Genomic DNA, 19246 nt, shown 5'->3' on the forward strand with positions numbered 1-19246 from the left:
AACTCTGGTCATCCATCTTCAGGCTCCGGCGGAGTCTGGCTGGTGTTATTATCTCTGGGAAATTAAAACGCCCGAGGGTGAGGATTACTTCCTGCCAGAGCCTGGGCATCCTGTCTCTCCCGTCCAACCTCCAGGCACTGGGAGTGGGCAGCTGAGCTCCTCGGGATCCTGGGTCACTGGAGGCGGGGCCCGTGGAAAGCCCAGTGTGGCTGTCAGGCTGGGGGGCAGGCAGAGAAGAGGCTGAGAGAGCTGGAAGGGAGACAAGTAGAGAGAAGGGAGACAAGTAGAGAGAAGGGCAGTGGGGGATGGGTGAAGAGGCCCCTGTGCAGAGCAGAAGGCCAGGGTCTCTCCCCAGCCAGCCCCACTGGGCGGAAGGGTCCCCCCACCCCCGTCTAGGTCTTCAGGGCCCATCCCCCATGCTCAGGACCTATGTGCCAGTGTCCCCGGTCCATCCCTCACCTTCCTCCCAGAAAGAACCCTTTTTATGTTTTAACAGCTTTATTGAGATCTAATTCACATCCCAAAACATTCACCCTTTTTTTAAAAAATAAATTTATGTATTTATTTTTGGCTGCCTTGGGTCTTTGCCGCTGTGTGCGGGCTTTTTCTAACTGTGGCGAGTGGGGGCTACTCTTTGTTGCGATGCGTGGGCTTCTCATCGCAGTGGCTTCTCTTGTTGCGAAGCATGGGGTCTAGGCACGTGGGCTTCAGGAATTGTGGCTCGTGGGCTCTAGACGGCAGGCTCAGTAGTTGTGGCACCCGGGCTTAGTTGCTCTGCGGCATGTGGGATCTTCCCGGACCAGGGCTTGAACCCGTGTCCCCTGCATTGGCAGGCGGATTCTTAACCACTGCGCCACCAGGGACGTCCCCATTCACCCATTTTAAGTGCACAATTCAACGCTTTCTGTGTACTTGCAGAGTTGTGCAACCTTCACCACGTTCCAGTTTTAGAATGTGGTGAGTATTCTATAGTCTAGAATATTCTAGAATATTTTCATCACTTGCAAAGAAAGCCTGTACCCCTTCGCTGTCTCCCCTCTGTGGCCCCCGCCCCCACCCCTGGCAACCCCTGGCCGGTTTCCACGGACTCGCCTCTTCCAGACACTTTGCATCAGTGGAGTCGGGTAGTATGCGGTTTTGTGACTCGCTTCTCCACTCGGTGTGTTTCGAAGGCTCATCCGTGCTGTATCGAGTCAGCACCTCATCCCTCTCTCTGCTCAAATGACGTCCCGTTGCATGGCTAGACCACAATTTGTTTACTCACTTACCAACTGATGGACGTTTGGGCTCTCTCCACCCTTTGGCCATTGTGAGGAGGGCTGCTGTGGACAGCAGGGTCACGTTTTCGTGTGGACGTCCGTTGTCATTTCCCCTGGGACGCACCTGGGAGTGGAATCGCCGGGTCGTGTGGTGGCCCTGGGCCCTGGGAGCTGCGGGCGGTGTCCCCGGCGGCTGCCCCTCTTCCCATCCCGGCCTCCAGAGCTTTGTCGTCCCACTTTGTCTCCCACCCTCATGGGGACGAGCCACCCGTGGGCTGGCCCCAATTCCTGCAGAATTTAGGATTTTTACCCCAAGCAGAGTCCACATACAGGAGCTGGGAGACTCCTGCCTGTTCCGTGAGGCTCGAGCAGTGAAAGTATAACTGGGAGAAGGGCTGGACCCAGCTGGAGGCAGTCCAGGGATGCTGGCGTCAGCCTGCAGCAGCCGGGGTGGGCCGGGGTGGGGGGCGGGTTCCAGCTTCAGCACAGAAGTGTCAGAAAGCACGTCCAGTCCAAACACCCCCTGGCAAACAGGGAAACTGAGGTTCTGAGAGGGCGGGGGTGTCCCTGAGGCTACAGTCCAGCCTAAAGCCTCCTCGTCCTTTCCAGGACCAGACTGCGTCGGACGCCACGGCCAGCAGGACCTGGAGTGGGAGCGTTCATCTGGCAGAGGGAGACATGTCCTCCAGAGGCGTTTGCCGTCAGGGTCTTGCCTTTCATACTTGGTAGGTCCCCACCCTCGCCTCCCCAGGAGGAGAAACGAGGTGATGGCCGCTGAGGCTGGAAAAAAGGTAAGGCAGAGTTTATTCCTTTGCTGCCCTGACTCTTTGAACATGTGCTGCATTTCCCCAGCCAGAGCTGAGCTGCAGGTCAGGAGCCACCACCTGTGCGCCAGCAGGTGCTGCTGACAGAGCACGTGCCCCGGTGCCAAGCAGGACCCAGAGGACTCTGCAGGAGAGAAGAGGGATTGGCTATTTTTGCATGCGTGCCTGCATCTATGTGCACGTGTGTGCATGGGTATACACGTGCATGGTGTGTGTGCATGAGTGTATATGAGCAAGTGTGTGTGCCTGCATGCTTGCGTGCATGGAAGTATGTGTGTGTGTGAGAGAGAATGAGTTCTCATTCTAGAAACAAAGGGAACTGGTTCTTCTCAGCTCCATTTTTAGTGAGTCATTACAGTTCTTCCTCGTTAAATCATCTCTCTAGAAAAAAGCCAATAGAACCAGCAGTCGTATTGGGTATGCCTGCTGGACATACTGAACCGACAAAAGTCAATAACGTCTATTTTCACCAGTAATGATCAATTAGAAAATATAATTTTTCCAAAGGTGGCATTCATACAATAGGAACAGAAACCATAAAGAATCTAGGAATTAACCTAACCCAAACGTGAAACTCTGATAGGACCCTAATAAATAGAGAGACACCGTGCCCTCTGATGGGAAGACCTAATGTTATAAAGATGCCAGCTCTCTCCGAATTAACCTATAAATCCAATGCAATCCCAATCAAATTTTGTTTTTGCAGAACTCAAATGTGATCTAATATTTATGTGGAGGTATTAAGGCCCACAGATAGCTACTCCAACTTCATAAAAGAAGGGTAGAGTATGGACTGTCCTGTGAGATAGTAAGGCATCCTGCAAAGATGCAGGAATAAATGCCACGTGGTCTTGGCACAGAGCTGTGGACTGGAACCCAGAGTTCAGGGACACAGCCCACCAGCCGTATGTGCGATCTTACTTCACCAGAAAGGTGGCCCCGCAAATCCAATAGGAAAGGACGGTGGTTTGGTAGAAGGTTCCAGAAACTGGCCCATGAGATGGAGGGTAATAATGAATCCCTGTGGGGGGTGGGGTGGGGGGAGGTTACCTAGAGATTAGGAGAACCACAGGGAATTAAGAGCCAGATGGGAGAAACAGGAGAATAAAGTTAGAAAATGAAATGCAGGAGATTATCTTTGGGACTTTTGGGGCGGGAAAGACTTCGTAAACCAAACTTTAAAAGCAAAAACGATAAGCTCGGAAAACTTAACAAGGGCAAAGCTACTTTGATGAGCTTCGCTAAGGGGAGCTGACGGAAAGGGAGCAGATATTTGCAGCGTCTTAAACCAACACGTGATTCATGTCTGGAAAGTACAATGAGAAGGCAGTAACCTCAAGGCTATGGAAGAGCAGGTTATGTAAGAGGAAAGCCTTGAAGGTAAAGCGTCAGGACCGCAGGCAACCGTCAGAGCGCTGGGGAGTGCACAGGTGTGGGGAGTGGAGTGGCCAGTGTGGCCCCCGCCGGGGGCACGTCCCTTCTGAAGAACGGTCCCGTGCTATGCAGTCGAATTAAGGCTCCACAGACCACAGGGCCTGAAAATCCCACTCTTGCTGTGAGCACAGGACCCTGGGAGATTGCACAGTGGCCTTGGTGGCAGTGGTGGAGGGCGGGCTTAGAGGTCACCTGGATGATCGCCTTGGGAACGATCAGGCAGGTCCTGACGATGAACACTTGGAAGTTGAAAGCAGTGGACTAAATGCAGATACATATATCAAGATGTATGTTCCTGAAACTCGCACAAACACACACACGCACGCACACGCGATGCCCACGCACCTGACGGGAGAAAGTAGAATTCGGAATAAGCCCCAGTAAATGCCATTTGCCAATGTTAAAAAACACACACACACAAATACACTTTCCAAGAGCATCGTTAAAACCAAAAGATACCCCTGCTGGTACCTGAGGAGGAGAAGGGGGAAGGGGCGTGCGAAGGTACGCTCCTCGGGGGTTGGCCAAGAAATCAGGTCATCTTTAGGATTGGTGACACTGAAGAGGTGGTGATTCCAAAATTATGGGGTCTGGGGTGATTCTCCCTCCTGCCCCTGAAGGTATGTTTGGCAGAAATGTCTGCTGACATCTCTAGTTGTAATGACTCAGGGAGGGGATGCTCTTGGCATCTAGCAGGTAAGAGGCCAGGATGCCATGCAAGGATGGTCCCCACGGCAAAACCGGTCTGAGCCAAAATGTCACTAATGCTGAGACTGAGTCAGCCTGCTGTAGGGGCCTTGTTCATGGTGGGGGAGGGGCTGTTTCCGGCCCGTGAGGGGTGGGAAAGAGAAAAACTTCCCTCCGACAGCTGACATCCTGCCTGCAGTGCCAACTCCTCCCCCAGCCCCAGCTTTTCAAGGATGCTCCAGGAGTGTTCTTGGGAGGATCCCCCCTCTGGGGACCCTGGGCACTTCTGCCTTACCAGGCCCCTTCCTCCATAGAAAAGATTAAAAATTATATTTTACAACGATGGAGGTTCAAAGATGAAGATAATCTGGGCCGAATTTTATTCATTTTTTTTCTTCTGATTTTAAAAGAATTCCGAATCATTTTCGTGAGCACCTAAAACTGTCAATGGGCTGTAGGCGCTGTGCCCAAACGCCCTCACGGACCAGTGGGGGCCGCGTGTCCACATAGCCCCGCCCACCTGAGGGGCGCCGTCCTCCGGTCCTGGGTCTGTGCGCACAGCAGAGCGGGGGCCCCAGGGACACAGCTCCCTACACCCTCGACAAAGCATCCGTGGCCCAGCCCAGCTGCCGGAGGGGCAGGGAGGGAAACTGTGGGTGGGCAATAGAGGTTCCTCCAGCCACCAGCCAGCGGGCTCCACCTCCCAGGTTGTGAAACACCCACCGCAAACTGAGGCCTGGCACAGGCAGGGGGTGGGGGGTGGGGTGGGCAGGCCCTGGAGGGCAGCCCTGGAGCAGGCAGAAACGCGGCTGGGAGGGAGTCACGACCAGCTGCGTGGGGAAATGCAGGCGATGCCCACGCCCCCGGTCACTGACCCCTCGGTCCGTCCCAGACCCCACGCTGCTCACTTATTATCCTCACTCCACGAGGTCCTCCAACCCACCCTGCTATCCTGAGTCACGTGACAAAGAAGACTCAGAGAGGTCAAGTGACTGGCCCAAGGTCACACCACTTGGGTCAGGAGAACCCAGGCCTGACCTGGGTGGTACTGCCTGGGGCACAGTTCAAGGCAAGCCCTGCGTTCTCTTCCCCCCAAATAGAAAATCCCCAGGCAGGTCGGGAGGGTCCCTTTCCTGGGCTCTGGGCTGGACTGGGGTCGGCAAGCAGCCTCTCCCCCAGCTGAAGGGTCCAGGTGTAGATGGCCCTCACAGCCAAACAAAGGTGCCTCAGGGGGATCTCAGGTGTACTGTGTGCAGGACCCCACCAGGTCCGGCCGGCATGTGGCCCCCTTTCCTGCAGCCCTCCAGACACGAGTCCTTCCAGGAGCAGAAAGGAAGGAGGACTAGCTGAGAGACAGGGGACAGCCCAGCTCGGGGAACACGCCCTACTCCTGGGAGGGAGGGGCACACCCCGAGGCTGGCTCTGGTGGCCTGGAGTAGCCAGTTCTCTGCAGGGGCGGGGTGCGGTTTACACCTGTTCTCCCAGGTGCCCTGCTATTCCTGGAGACTCTTGCACAGAAAGATGGAACCTGCAAATGCTGTCGTTACTCATTGCATTTCCCCCAAAGACCCATCAACTCATCAACAGAAATCAGCAGTTTGATTGGACCCCCGTTGACTCAAAGTCCTTTCTCTGCTGCATCCACCAGTCCTAAACAATGAGGTGGCACCCCCTGTCCCAGGCCCCACTGGAAGACCCACCCTAAATCAGACCCACCCTTCCCGCTCTGGAGCTCCTGAAGCTCTGGTGGCTGGTGTGGTCCTTTACCCCCGAGGCAGGACCTGGGTGGAGAGAGAGTATCACCGGGTGGGCTCTGACATCCTTCCTGCAACCGTGGAGTCACGTGCAAAGCCCTCAGGAGAGCTCCACTGTGCAGCCCCTGGTACCGGGATGGAGGGCAGGTGTGCGGGAGTCCCCGGCCCCCTGGGACCACCTCCCCTTAAATGCAGTGTAGCGAGCCACGCCTGTGCGGTGACAGCCGGCATCCCAGGAGCTAGGCAGGACAGGGGGCCCTTGCAAATCTCTGTGCTTCCTGGGGACGGCTGCACTGCTGCAGGAAGCAATACAGAATGATTGAGGCCTCTGCATGCTCCATTTCATTTTATTTAAACTTTCTTTCTGAAGTGGAAGATAACACCTCCTCACCAGAGCGCATGAAACGACCCAGATGAAGCCGGAGCCCAGCGCCAGCCTCCGAGCCCCTTCCCAGTGCCAAGGCCCCCCTCCCGAGGGGGCTGCCATCCTGACTGGGGGCATACTTGCCCTTCTCTCCACATTCCACTCAGCAGGCACCCCCACTACGGCTGTGCAGAGTTGCCCGCTTTTGAAATTTACTTACAAACGCAATCAAACAATGTTTCTTCCCTTGTGTGGCTTCCTCTGCTCAGTGCCCTGTTCGTGAGTTTCCATGATGGTTCGAAGGAAGCAGAGATTTGTCCTGTTACCCTGTGCAGGTTTCTCCGGGCTTGAACACCCCTCAGGCCAGGGGTCCATCCTGCTCTGGGTGGACATTTCGGTTGTTGTAGTTTGGAGTGGGACGTTGTTCTACGTGTCTCCTGTGCCTGGACATGCACTGCCGTGGAGGAGGACTGAGCTCCAGGCTGTGGGACGTCGAGCAGGTACACGCAGGCATTTCTCTGATTCCTAATAAAGTTGAGCACCATTTCATTTTTCTATCAGCCATTGAAATATTCTCTTTTGGAAGTGTCTGTATAAGGCACTTGGCCGCTTTCTGCAGAAGTATTGATTTACAGCAATTCCTTATTTATCCTGGATACAACACTTTGTCACTTCTGTGTGTTGCAAATACCTCCTCCCCCCCGCCCCCGGCATGTCTTTTCACTCTCTTGGGGGTATCATTTGAGAGCCCAAAATTCTTAATTTCAACGTCAATTTTCAGACTTTTCCATTATGTTTAGTGCTTTTCATTCCTACATTCACCAAGGTTATTTGATATCTTACAATGTGGTCTAAAACTATTCCCATTTGGGTCTATAATTCTGCCAACATTGATTTTTTTTTTTATGATTAGGGTCAGGTTTCATTTCTGGTTTTCCCACGTGAATACCCAGTAGCTCACAGTGTTTATTGAAAGTTTATTCAAGAAGGAGAGGGTTGGAAGAGGGATAGAGTGGGAGGTTGGTGTTAGCAGATGTAAGCTATTATATATAGCATGGATAAACAACAAGGTTCTACCGTATGGCACAGAGAACCATATTCAATATCCTATGGTAACCCTCATGGAAAAGAATTTCTAAAAGTATATATATATAAAACCATATCACTTTGCTGTACAGCAGAAATTAACACAACATTGTAAATCAACTATATTTCAATTTTAAAAAGTTTATTGTTTCCCCATCGCTCTGCAGAGCCACCACTGTCACGCACCAAGGGTCCGTCTACGCCTGAATTTGTTTCTAGACCCTTTGTTCAGTTCTGCTGGTTTAGTCTGGATCCTGGAGCCGGTACCACACCATCTCAGTGACTATATCTTCGCGACAATTATTGACCTCAAGCAGAGCAAGTCATCCTTCCTTGTTCTAGTTCAAAACATCCTAATTATTGGCCTTTCAACTTTTAAACAAATTTCAAATTCACCCTGTCAAGTTTCCCAATAAAATGGGCATTTAATTGCTAATGCAGTGAATCTGCGTATCAAAGAGAGAAACTAAGGTTTTTACAATATTGAGCATTTGAATCCATGAACGGAGAATATCCTTCCAATTGTCCTAATCTTTTTAAACATCACTCATTCCCATCTGACGGTTTTCTACTGCCAGACGGAGGACTAGCGTGTATTTTGCTGGAATTATTCACAGTTACTTGATTTTAGTGTCACTATTGCAAATGTTTAAAATTTCATTTTGTAATTCTTTCTGGCTAGCTTTTAGGAACATAATTGGTTTTTACTAAGCTTATTCATTCTAAAAATTTTAATTTTAGATTCTCCTGAATTTTCTACCTAAATCGTATCTTCTGAAAATAATAACGGCCTTGTACCTGCCTTTCCAATTCTTTTACATCGTATTTGTTTTTTCTGCCTTACTGCACTGCCAGTGACACAATGTTGACCAGAAGTGGTCAATCTCTGAGGACGCTTTTCAATTTTCACCATTAACTATGTTGTCGTTTCAGTATCTGTAGCTTCTGGGGATCTGTTTCTATACTCTGTTGTTTCTATTTGTTCTTGTACATGTTGTCTTTTATCCTCATGAACCTGGTTATCTTTTATTGTGTTCTAACGTTTAATTTGGAAAATACATATATTTGCAGAAATCATTTAAATCCTGGGGTCATACTTTTCCCCTTCTGACAAGATTTGTGGTGGTTTCAGCTCGGAGCAAGTGGATACTAGTGACCTAAGGAAGACCTTATTAGAATTTCAGGAGTTGAGATTGTTTTTCCTGGGACACCTAGATGTCTCAAAACCAGTTTGCAGTCCACATTAGGTCTGCCTATGATGATTCATCCTTATTTCTAGGAAGAAATGCCTCTGGATCCCACCCCAAATCCACTCCTTTGACAGAACACAGACCCCAAACTTTGACCTTCAATGCTGCAAAATTGTCGAGGTAACTGACCAGCTTCTCAGCTACCTTTGGGGGATTGGCAAAAAGAGACCCCACATGCTGGTTTCCCCTCTCCAGATCTCTGTTGCTCTCAAGAACATAGCAAAGTAACCCATTCCTACGTGGTTCACTTGACTATGCCTTCAGGCAAATCTCTTTTTTAATGTTTTGTCTGTTTGTCTTTATGAGGATAGATGGCCCCAAATACCTCACCTGCCATTGTCAGAAGTCAAATGACCTTGACTGATCCCGCTTTAAGATACCTGAACTTGGCAGAGTCCTGCATTCTTTTGTGTTCTTAGACCCACATACTCTTAGGAACATTAAAGTGACACCTGAGTGTGCTGTCAACATCTCACCTGCATCCGTTCTATTGGCAACGTGAAAAAGAGGAAGCACCCTAGGATCGGGGTGGGGGGTTGTCACTGGCAGATGGGGTTGAAGGACGAAGACCGGCTGCCTCTCTCCCTGTCCTGACTAAGGCCAGGTGAACAGCCCTGAACGGGCCCCTCTCCAACAGATGAAATCCAGGCCCATGCTGGGGACAGGCTGCCCTGTCCAGGAGCTCAGGGAGGCTGAGCGGTGCCTGAGGCAATGCAACGCCTGAGGCAACACGACCTCTTTGTTCCCTCAGTCTCCGTGGGCTGGGGCCACCTCACAAAAATTTGCAAAGTCTAGTGTCATTCCAGTGCCCATAGAGGTGGTTGCTAAACCTCTGGTCAGGCCATCCCCGGCTTCTTTCCTAGTTGGACAGTGGGTGTGGTTGGGACACCAGCCCACGAACACTGGCCAGGAAAAATATCAAACCACAGAAGAGTTTCACGCTCAGCTCCTCCCCTCTTGTCCTCTTCCTACTCTCCTTAGTGACATTCTACACATCTGCAGAAGCCCTTTACGGAATGCCCACCACATGTCCCGGTTAAGGGCGATCATAGTACAAGATGTGGAGGATGGCCTCTGGGATCTGGGGGGAGATAAGACATAGCCTCGCCTTCCGGTGTAATGACCAGACCCAGTGGTCCTTGGAGCACTAGACAGACTCGAGGTAATGTCAGGCTCTTACCGTGTGACTTCAGTTTCTCCACCTGTGACATTTAGATAATAGTGTCTTCCGAATGGGGCTGGCATAAGTAGTATTTGGCACATAAGAAGTGCTTGGAATTTTTTTCTCTTCCGCTGTGTTAAGTGCTCAAGGACTGCCTCAGTCATTAGAATATTCTGGAAGTCAGGCGAGGGAAGGAGCATCTCTAGCCAACTCCTCCTTATACCCCAGTCAAGGTCTCAGAGTGTTGTTTGGGTGTAGTTGGGTAATGAGGAGGGAGTCTGGGGGACTGGGCTTTCCTTAAGCCACAAAGAAGGCAGACCCTTTCCAACAGAGGGGTCCTGGGAGCTCTCTCGACTGGGAACAGAGTATCCTGCCAGGGGAAGTAAGCCTGATTCAGCGGGCAGCATGGTGGGGCCCAGCAGGAAGGAAACACCCTTTGCCATCACTGGTACCTCCTGTTGGTGTAACCAAAGAAGCCGCAGGAAGTGGGTGTCCCCCACAGGCTCAGGCAAGGGCTGGCTTCCCTGCTCACAAGAGCAAGGTCAGAGACCAGAGGACATGGAGCTGAGTGGAGTGGCCGTGGCCCTGGGGCCCACCGGCCAGCTCCTTTTACTCCTGTGCTTCAGGACCCTGGCCGCCCAGACTGCAGACACCTGTCCAGGTGAGATGGACCTGAATTTCCAGTCCCTGAGAGCTGGTAACTACCCACTCGTTGACCACAGATAGTATCTAGGGTTAAACCCTCCGTAGGCATCTTCTTCTGAAGACTCAACAGCTCAACTTCATCTGCAGACTAGGACACCACAGGCCCAAGGTCACACAGGTCAGAGGGGGGGAGCAGGAATTTAATCCCAGGTCTGTCCAACTCTCAAGCCTGTGATTTTCCCCACGAGCTTCCCGGCCAGGTCTCGACGCTGCCACCTAGGAGGACCATGCCCATCACTTTCTCCGTCTTCTCCTGGACTTTTCAGAAGGATGTTGGAAGATGTTCTAATCCAAGGGCTCCCACGTTTACTTGGGGTTTGCTAGTGCAGATTTCTGGCTTTTACCCCAGAGAGTGCGATTCGGCAGATTTGGGTCTAAGAGGGGGTTGTGGTCTCCCTCCCGATCCCACGCAGGTGGATGGGGCCCACACCTGGCAAGAGGATGTCCCTGAGGACAGACCAGCCTCCCGCTGAGTGGAGGACGTATTTATGGGGAAAGCATAAGGTTGCCCCTGTGAGAGAGTCGCAGCTGGAGACAGACCCCGAAACGACAGTTGCCTGTGTCTCCGGTGAGAGCACAGCTGATTCCCACATCCTCTAAGTTGTCTCTCGTGACGATATTTCAGTTCTGAAATCAACAAAATTAACTATCTTTTTCTGAGAAGGAAATGAATCTCTGGTTCCAGTTCTACTGGAGTTTGCTCTGTGTCCTTGGATCAAATGTGTCCCCTCTCCAGGGGACCTACACAGACCCCTTCCAGTTCAGGAATTCTATGGTCAAAAGTCCAAGGTCTGGGGGTGAAAATGTTACTTTGACCCAGATTCCCCAAGTCATTTAAATATTTATTGTGGTTATTTAGTGAAAGCACTCACTGTTTATGAGGTTCTTTTAAAATGCCATGAATTATACTAAGAAGTTTAAATTCTGCATTATCTAATCTAATCCTCCCCACAGCCCTATTCCTGTCTCCACTTGGGCACCGAAGGGACAGAGCTCAGAGGGGTTGAGTGACTTGGCCAAGGACACACAGCACTGAGGCTGTGGGGAGGCTGGCTCAGGCAGGGTGGACCACAAGGCCAGGGCTCTGCCCTGCATCACCTCCACACCTGACCAGTGCCCACCAGAGGCGGGAAACTCACTGCCAGGCTGACCCTTCATCTGAGACGGGTGACTCGGGCCACAGCCAAGGGCCCAGGCTGAGGTCGCCGCGTGGCAGATCCCCGTGGCTCGGGTGGCCTGTCACGGGCTCTGCAGGGCTCTCAGGCCCAGGACGAGCTCCCTGACTGGTGCTCTGTGTCTCTCTGCAGAGGTGAAGCTGGTGGGTCTGGAGGGCTCCGACAAGCTCTCCATCCTCCGAGGCTGCCCGGGGCTGCCAGGACCCGCAGGGCCCAAAGGAGAGGCAGGCGCCAATGGACAGAAGGGTATGTGCTTGCGCTCGGGCATGGGGGTCACTGAGCACCGGCTCTCCTCAAATTAGAGCCTGGGTGGGCACTGCCCCCTGAGGGTCTCAGGTCGGGAGCTTGGGTCACGACCCTGCTCAGAGCTGGCGTCAGGAGCGACCCCTGAGGCCCACCGGGATCTGCCATTCCCTGAGGAGGGGGCTGGTCGCAGCTAGTCTATGAGCTCACATCGGGGTCCACTTCCATAGAACACCGGCTTCCCGGTCCTCGATCCAGCCCTGCCTTTACGTGGCCGTGGGCCAGATTCCAAGCCACGCGTACCCCGGTATTCTCACCTGAAAACTGCGGCCCCAGCGTTTTCTGTCTGTACCGCAGATGAGAAAACTGGGGCTCAGAGCAGTCAGCCATCAGCAGGGAGGGTGGGGCTGGACCTCAACGCAGTAGGAAGGCCCCCGAGCGCTCCACAGCCCTCCCGTCGACGTGGTGGCCCCCTTGTGGGGTTTCGGGCCCCGAGCCTGGTATGAAGGGCAGGTGTGCACGCAGCTCAAGGGGTGAGTGCCCCGGACCTGTGTGTGAGTGGGTGCTCCAAGGGCTCCGGACACAGGGCCAGCTCGGAGGTCCCCAGCCTCTCACGTCCTGGGAGGCATCCAGCTCAGGGGCCGTGGGCACCCAGGGCAGCTCCTGGGGATGGGAGGGCTGCGTGTGCTCACCACGATGGGCTCCAGGCTGGGGGTCCTGCCGGGGGGACACTGGGAGGAGGGGCCGGGCTGGGGCGGCTGCCCACCAGTGGGAGTTGTTGGCCCGCCCCAAGCCGAGCCGGCGCCCCCTCGGCCCCACCCCCCACACCCACACTCCCCGGGGAGGGCAGCCTGCCGGCAGACACTCCTGCTGCCTTGGCTAAGCCTGGGGCCGCCTCTCCTGACCCTCCCCTCAGCGCTCAGGAGGAGGGGCAGGGCCCTGGGTGGTCCTAGCCCCCTGCTCACATCAGTAACGCAGACCTGGGAGGCCTCGTGGCTCCCGACCCCTCCTCTCTGGAGGTGGAGAGAGAACCACCCCAGAGGGAGGCATAATTGCGCCCGGCCGCCCCTGCGTCCAGGACTGAGCACAGGGCAGGGCCCCGCCTCCCTCCCAGAGCCAAGGGGCCGGAGGGGCCTGTGTGACAGGGTCTCTGAGGATGTGCTCTTGGTCCCAGGCCCCCGGGGGGCTCCGTGACGGTGGCCTGGACCTGGGCTGCTACACTGAGGTGGTCAGGAGCCAGATCGCTGCTGGCTCCCTGGAGCCCGAGCTGGGCGCGCCGGCCGGTCGGCACCGGGGGGCTGTGAGCGCTTTGTCCTCGCCGCCTGCTGTCACCCTCGGGCTGCGTCCCAGGGCAGTGACCCTGAGGATACCGCAGCTGGATGGGAGGGTCGGAGCTGTATCCTTAGGGCAGAGATGCTCAAGTAGAATTCTTCAGGTTGCCTTTTCCTCAATGATGTATCTTTGGAATTTACAGGAGAGCGAGGTTCTCCCGGAGTCCCTGGGAAGGCAGGGCCGGCCGGGCCCAAAGGTACCAAAGGTGATGAAGAGCTAGGACCCCTGAGCAGGACCCCGGGGCCTGTCTACAGAGACATGAGAGATGGAGACAGAGAGCGAGAGGGGGGAGGTGGAGAGAGAGATGGGAGAGAGACAGAGAGAGGGAGGGGGGCCAAGTGAGAGAGGCACCTGTCCTATTTCCTGTTTCCAAAGAGCTTCGAGACAGCGTGTGAACTGGGTCCCGGGTCCGGGGCCCCAGGTCCAGAGCAGCCTCTCATAACCCAGGGAAGAATCCAGGCCTCTGAGCCCGCCCCCCGCAACTCGCCCGGCTGAGACCCAGGCGTTGGAAAAGCGTGGGCCGCGGAGCACGCACGTGTGGTGCCCAGAGCCTCAGCCCCGCCCCCCAGGCCCCAGCTCCCGAGGAAGTGAGCACTTGGGTGGTTTCCAGAGCGGAGGGTCGATGTCCACTGACCAGACGTCCTGTGCCTCTCCTGTCTCTCCCCAGGAGACCGAGGGGAAAAGGGCGCAGGCGGAGAGAAAGGTGAGCCCCTCCGCCTCCCTGGGGTCACTGGGCAGGCTTTGCAGGGGGCTGGGGCATCCGGAGAGCTCGGTCACGGCTACCACCATCTGGGGGAGGAACTCAGACCACACCCCTGGCCCTGTCCCTGCAGCAGATGGGTGCGGGAGGAGGGGCCTCTGAGCCTGGCCTGCTTTGTCAGCGGCTGGTGAGCGCTCAAAGCCCAGAGGCTCCGGAGTTGGACCCAGGTGACTGGCGATACCGCTTTGCTACATGATTTTGGACATTTTGCTTATAATGCTCTGATTTATGCTCATTTATTTAAAAATTTATAAAAGCAAGAAAAGGCAAAACGCCAAGACACAGTCACATGCTCTGGCTACAAATACAAAGTGTGAGGTTGGGGCCCAGACCCACATCCCAAATGCTCCCCAGTACTTTCCACAAGCAGAGGCTGTGCTGGAGACATGGGCTGTGGAAAGCGATAGGCCTGGGGGCGCTGCACCTCCACCGCCGTGAGCCGTGAAGGCCAGGCGAGGTGGCCGGCACGGCGGTCCAGCCAGGGCCCCGCGGGACGGTGCTGGCCGCCAGCCCTCAGGCAGGCCGGATGCAGTGGGGGCCGAGCAAGCCCAGGGATGCTGAGTCTAGGAGCTGATCCGCAGGGCTGGAGGCTGAGAGTCCTGCAAAGAGCTGGATAATGGTTTCCTTTCTCCACGCTGTGTTCATGGAGCAACGGGGCTGAGGGGTGGGGGCGCTGTTTCCAGACATGTGACGTGCATGTCCTCGCTCCCCACAACAGGAGAGCCGGGGCAGCTTCACTCCTGTGCCACAGGTGACTGCGCACACGCCGACCCCCGCACCTCCGCCTGGACCTGCTCCTGCTGGGGGTGGGTGAGGGGGGGTCGACCAGAAGGCCAGCTGCACAGACTCAGGTTCCACCTTCCAAGGATAAAACCCTCTCTGCACATATCTTACTCCCCACTTACCCGAGTGATAGGCAGCCATTGCCTGGATAACTCGAGTATATTCCTGGAGGAGGCCAGGTGCCCAGGAGACTAGGCGGGGGCAGCCCTGGGAGGTGGGGATGGCCAGGTCGACGGGGCCTGGCCATCACAGCCGGGTGGCCTTGGGGGCCGTGTCTCTGTCCCAGGACTCAGAGCCCACCTCCCCCAGGCAGGTGTCCCTGCCTCTCCCTCCTGCCCCCTCTCCCTCCCCCCTGCCCCGCCCAGAGCTCCTGTCCTGGCGTCCATTCCCCGGCTTCCCTTCCCAGGACCTCGGACCTGTAAGGAGCTGCTCACCAGGGGACACTTTCTGAGCGGCTGGCACACCATCTACCTGACCGACTGCCGGCCCCTGACCGTGCTGTGTGACATGGACGTGGACGGCGGGGGGTGGACCGTGAGTGGGGGGGACCCAGCGATGGCCGTGGGGTTCACCCAGCGATGGCCGTGGGGTTCCTGGCAGGGGTGGGCGTGCCTGGGAGCCTCACCTGGTGGCAGAGCACTGTTTAGTGGCCTTTGTGAGACCGTCCACTCCTTCCAGGCAGAGGCTGCCCCCTCCTTTCACTGAGGTCGGGAGAATCAGAAATGTCGGGGGGGCTGTGGGCCCACATGGGAAGGAGTCCCGTGGCTCAGGGCTGGGGGCTCAGGCCCGGAGGTGCCCGCTCCTCTCCAGCTGTGTGGCGTTGGGCCTGCCGCCTGCCCTCTCTGAGCCCGTCTCCTCCTTGGCCCATGTGGGTGTCCCCGGCTGCCCCTGGGCTCTTGGATGAAACCCACGTTCTGGTCCTCAGCCTGTGATGCCGGTGAGCTACCAGCGCTGCTCCCGCGCGTGGCCGGGGTGCTCTGTGGGGGGACGGCAGTGGGGCCCCGTCTCCCCAGCCCTCCCCATCGTGTGCAGGTTTTCCAGCGAAGGAGCGACGGCTCTGTGGACTTCTACCGGGACTGGGCCGCGTACAAGCAGGGCTTCGGCAGCCAGCTGGGGGAGTTCTGGCTGGGGAATGACAACATCCACGCCCTGACCGCCCAGGGTAGGGCCGCGGCCGGGGGCTCTGTGGTGGGGTGCCTGAAATGCACATGCCCCTGACCTCAGCCCTGGGCCATGTGGGCCAGAGGACCCTGCTCCCCCTGGCCCCCGGGGTGGTCACGTGTGACAGCAGGAGGGGTTATTACTCTGAGAACCTAGGACGTGTATTCTCTTACACTGTCTGAGTGTTCAAATTGGAGCAGGTGGATTATTGGAGTGAAGACGACTTCTGGTCTCGGGACCGATCGTGTCTAGAACCCGAGAGTCGGAAGTGAGGGGGAGGCCATCTGGATCGGGGTGGCCCTTCTCCCACTTCCAACGGTTGGTCCTTCCTTGAAACTGGGATCTTAGGCCCACGGAGCCCCTCCCTTGCCTCTCCCGCTCAGTGCATGTGGCGGTCCCCACGCAGGCCCCCTCACCCCACTTCTCCGTTCCACAGAATCAGCTTCACAGCTGGTCCTGAGTTCAACGGCAAACCTGTAAATCCTTTCTTAATCCTTCCACTCCCTCATGGCAACCTTGACGGTGTCCACTCATGTGCCTGAAATCCTTGCAGAAGAAACGACACATACAGAGGTTTCCTGCCGTGGCATTCACAGCTATTTGCAGGAGAATTTAGGGTTTCCCACTAGAGCGAGGCTTCATTCCATCCAGGTCCACTGACTGTGGAATTTCAGGCATGGCTGATGGAGCAGCAGGGGAGCTATTTGAAAACAGGGAGGCATCCCTGAGGTCCTCCCACCAGCCCAGCCTCTCACACCTTCCCGGTGAATTGTCCCGATGCCAAGTTCAGACGTCCCCTAAAGCCCACATTCCCACCCCCCGTGCCTGTAGGCAGAGGGTCCCTTCTGCTGGGCCCTGAGCACCCACCTCCAACAGGAAGCAGCGAGCTGCGGGTAGACCTCGTGGACTTTGAGGGCAACCACCAATTTGCCAAGTACCAGTCATTCAAGATGGCGGGTGAGGCAGAGAAGTACAAGCTGGTCCTGGGAGCCTTTGTCGGGGGCAGTGCAGGTGAGAGTCCGCGCGGGGCACAGCAGTGGCCTGGGCTTCAGCGCGGGGTTTGGGGAAGCAGAGAGGACCTGCTTAGCAACCTGGCTCTGTCTCCCGTGAGTGACCCTGGGCTGGGGCTCCACTTCCTGGGTCCAGGTTCTCCGTCTTTGGATGCAGACACGAAGGTACCTGAGTCTCTTTGTAGCATGGGGACCAGTGACGCCATCAGTTACCGCTCCCAAGGCTGTGTCTGCAGAGCAGTGAGCTGTTCTGAGTGGGGCTTGAGGTCACTGACCCCTTTCCCTGCTAACACCTGGAAGAGGCCGTTCATTTCACGTCAGCCCTTAGAGCCATATTCCCAAACTGGGCTCCACGGAACACAAACCCTGTGGGATGTTCTTTGCCAAAAAGACACCCCGGTCACAGGATGTGGGGAGGCATCTCTTATGGCGCACCCTCTTGAGAATTCCCAGTGTGCACTCTTTCAGGAAAGGTGCTAGGAGCCTGTCTGCTTGTGTTGAACCAGAGCTGCAGAGAGCAAGGTCCTCCCGGGGCGTGGGGGGGGAGTATTGCTAATGGGAGCCTTCAAGCACCCCTTTGCCACACGTGCCTCCTCTGAGCCTCCAGGGAAGGAGAAGGGCAGGGACCCTCCTCTCCATGCTGCAGGTGGTACAGCTGAGGGTCTGGCAGGGGTGAGAAGGGCAGTGGGGTGCTACAGGAACTGGGGTGAGTTGCACACCCAGGGCTGAAAATGGAGCAGGGGGCCCCGGGATGAGGCCGTGCTGTCCCTCTGGGATGACCGCGCAACCTAGGGAGTGGGTATGAAGCCCAGAAAAGCGATGCAGGCTCGGGGAAGGGAGGGCACCTCAGGGGAGAGGACGGCGCGGGTCCTGGTGGTCTTGGGGGAGCCGAGAGGAAACAGGTGAGGCTGGAGGAGGGAGGCATGCACCCTGGGGCCGAGCTCCTGGGCCAGGTGGCTCCATCTGCCCCAGGGTGAGGCAGGATCTTGACGCCCTGGGCGTCAGCTCACACGTCTCTAGAGGGAGGTGGCGCTGGGCAGGCGGCAGGGCAGGCTCCCTCTAGCCCGAGCAATACCCCCACTCCCTCCTGAGCAGGTGATTCCCTGACGCCCCACAAGGACCAGTTCTTCTCCACCAAAGACCAAGACAACGACAAGAGTTCCTCTAACTGTGCAGTGCAGTTCCAGGGGGCCTGGTGGTACAACAGTTGTCACTCGTCCAACCTGAACGGCCGCTACCTCGGGGGGCCGCACACGAGCTATGCCAACGGTGTCAACTGGAGGTCGTGGAGGGGGTACAACTACAGCTACAAGGCAACCACGATGAAGGTGCGGCTCACCTAGGTGGGCGGGGCCCGCAGCCCGACCCCACGCCTCCCCGGGCCCCCTGCCTGCGGCCTCCCAAAACCCCACTCAGTCCCCAGCGAAGGCCAGCACACATGCTCCCTCGCCGCCCCTTTGCTGAACAAGACCTGCTTGCCCAGCCCCTTCTCTCTCATCAAAGGGTCCGAACCCTCGTGCCCCACAGCCTCACCAGAAGGATCACGTGTTAAAGCTGTTTGCTTTCTGGCAGATATCCTCCCAGGTTTCATTTGCGTCTTCGAACATCAGCTGTTCTGAGTATTTTTCCCAGAGCCCATCCACAGCAGGGGCTGTGGTCGAGTCAGGGAGAGTTAGGGAGCCCATTCAGCAGATGTAACCACTGATGTTCCTAGAGGGCAAGTGGCTGTTCCACAGAGCATCAGCCCCCAGCCTTAAGCTCCCACTTAATTTCATCGACGGGTTGGGGGGGATGTCCCCTCCCTCACCCAAAGTCACCTGCTTCTTCCTGATGTTGGTCCCAGCATCTTCATTCATCTTTAAACAAGTCACTCTGAGACTAGAAAACTCTCATTAAAAAGGGGGGGGAGGAGTTAAATAGGGACCTTCCCGCTTTCAATCAGTGCTCTGGGCCAGCTTCCCTGGAAAGCAGCTGAAACACCAAACACAGATCCACAGGGTGGGCTGCGTCCACCCAGCGGAGCAAGGGCAGCTGGCTGTCCACACACCATACAAAACCCCGAGGGGCCTGGCCTCACGCCGCACAACCCTCGGCTTCGGGGCGATTGTAGACCTCAGGGTGCAAAGCGAACAGCCTGACGGGAGATGGTAAAGGAGAGTTTTCTCAGTCTCTCGGGCCGGGGAGAGGTTTCTTAACTGGGACTTCAGAAACACCAGGCATAAAGGAAAAGATTGATGGATTCAACCCCATTAAATCA

At 55.9% G+C, this 19246-nt stretch overlaps 1 protein-coding gene and 1 long non-coding RNA gene across 5 annotated transcripts; one reads left to right on the forward strand and one right to left on the reverse strand.

Annotated features, from left to right (window-relative positions):
- The first annotated feature begins 10328 nt into the window (after positions 1 to 10328).
- Positions 10329 to 18562, forward strand: LOC101282129 (ficolin-1). Of its 4 annotated transcripts, none has more exons than XM_049711460.1 (9): positions 10329 to 10481; positions 11833 to 11946; positions 13418 to 13480; positions 13943 to 13978; positions 14754 to 14786; positions 15225 to 15352; positions 15851 to 15980; positions 16811 to 16990; positions 18085 to 18562. In XM_049711460.1, exons 1-9 carry the CDS (start codon positions 10379 to 10381, stop codon positions 18330 to 18332), a joined length of 1035 nt encoding a protein of 344 aa, XP_049567417.1. In that variant the 5' UTR covers positions 10329 to 10378; the 3' UTR covers positions 18333 to 18562. The 4 variants fall into 4 exon arrangements, with proteins under 4 accessions (XP_049567417.1, XP_049567419.1, XP_049567418.1 ...); XM_049711462.1 differs by having other exon boundaries at positions 16856 to 16990; XM_049711461.1 differs by having other exon boundaries at positions 13418 to 13471.
- LOC125964839 (uncharacterized) lies at positions 14256 to 15853 on the reverse strand. Its single transcript, XR_007478118.1, has 3 exons — positions 15444 to 15853; positions 14941 to 15025; positions 14256 to 14835 (listed from the first exon to the last, which is right to left on the reverse strand). It is a non-coding gene; the product is annotated as an uncharacterized LOC125964839 (long non-coding RNA).
- Positions 18563 to 19246: the final 684 nt, after the last annotated feature.

This window comes from Orcinus orca, chromosome 6 (genome assembly GCF_937001465.1).
Source record: "Orcinus orca chromosome 6, mOrcOrc1.1, whole genome shotgun sequence".
Classification (NCBI taxonomy): Eukaryota; Metazoa; Chordata; class Mammalia; order Artiodactyla; family Delphinidae; genus Orcinus; species Orcinus orca.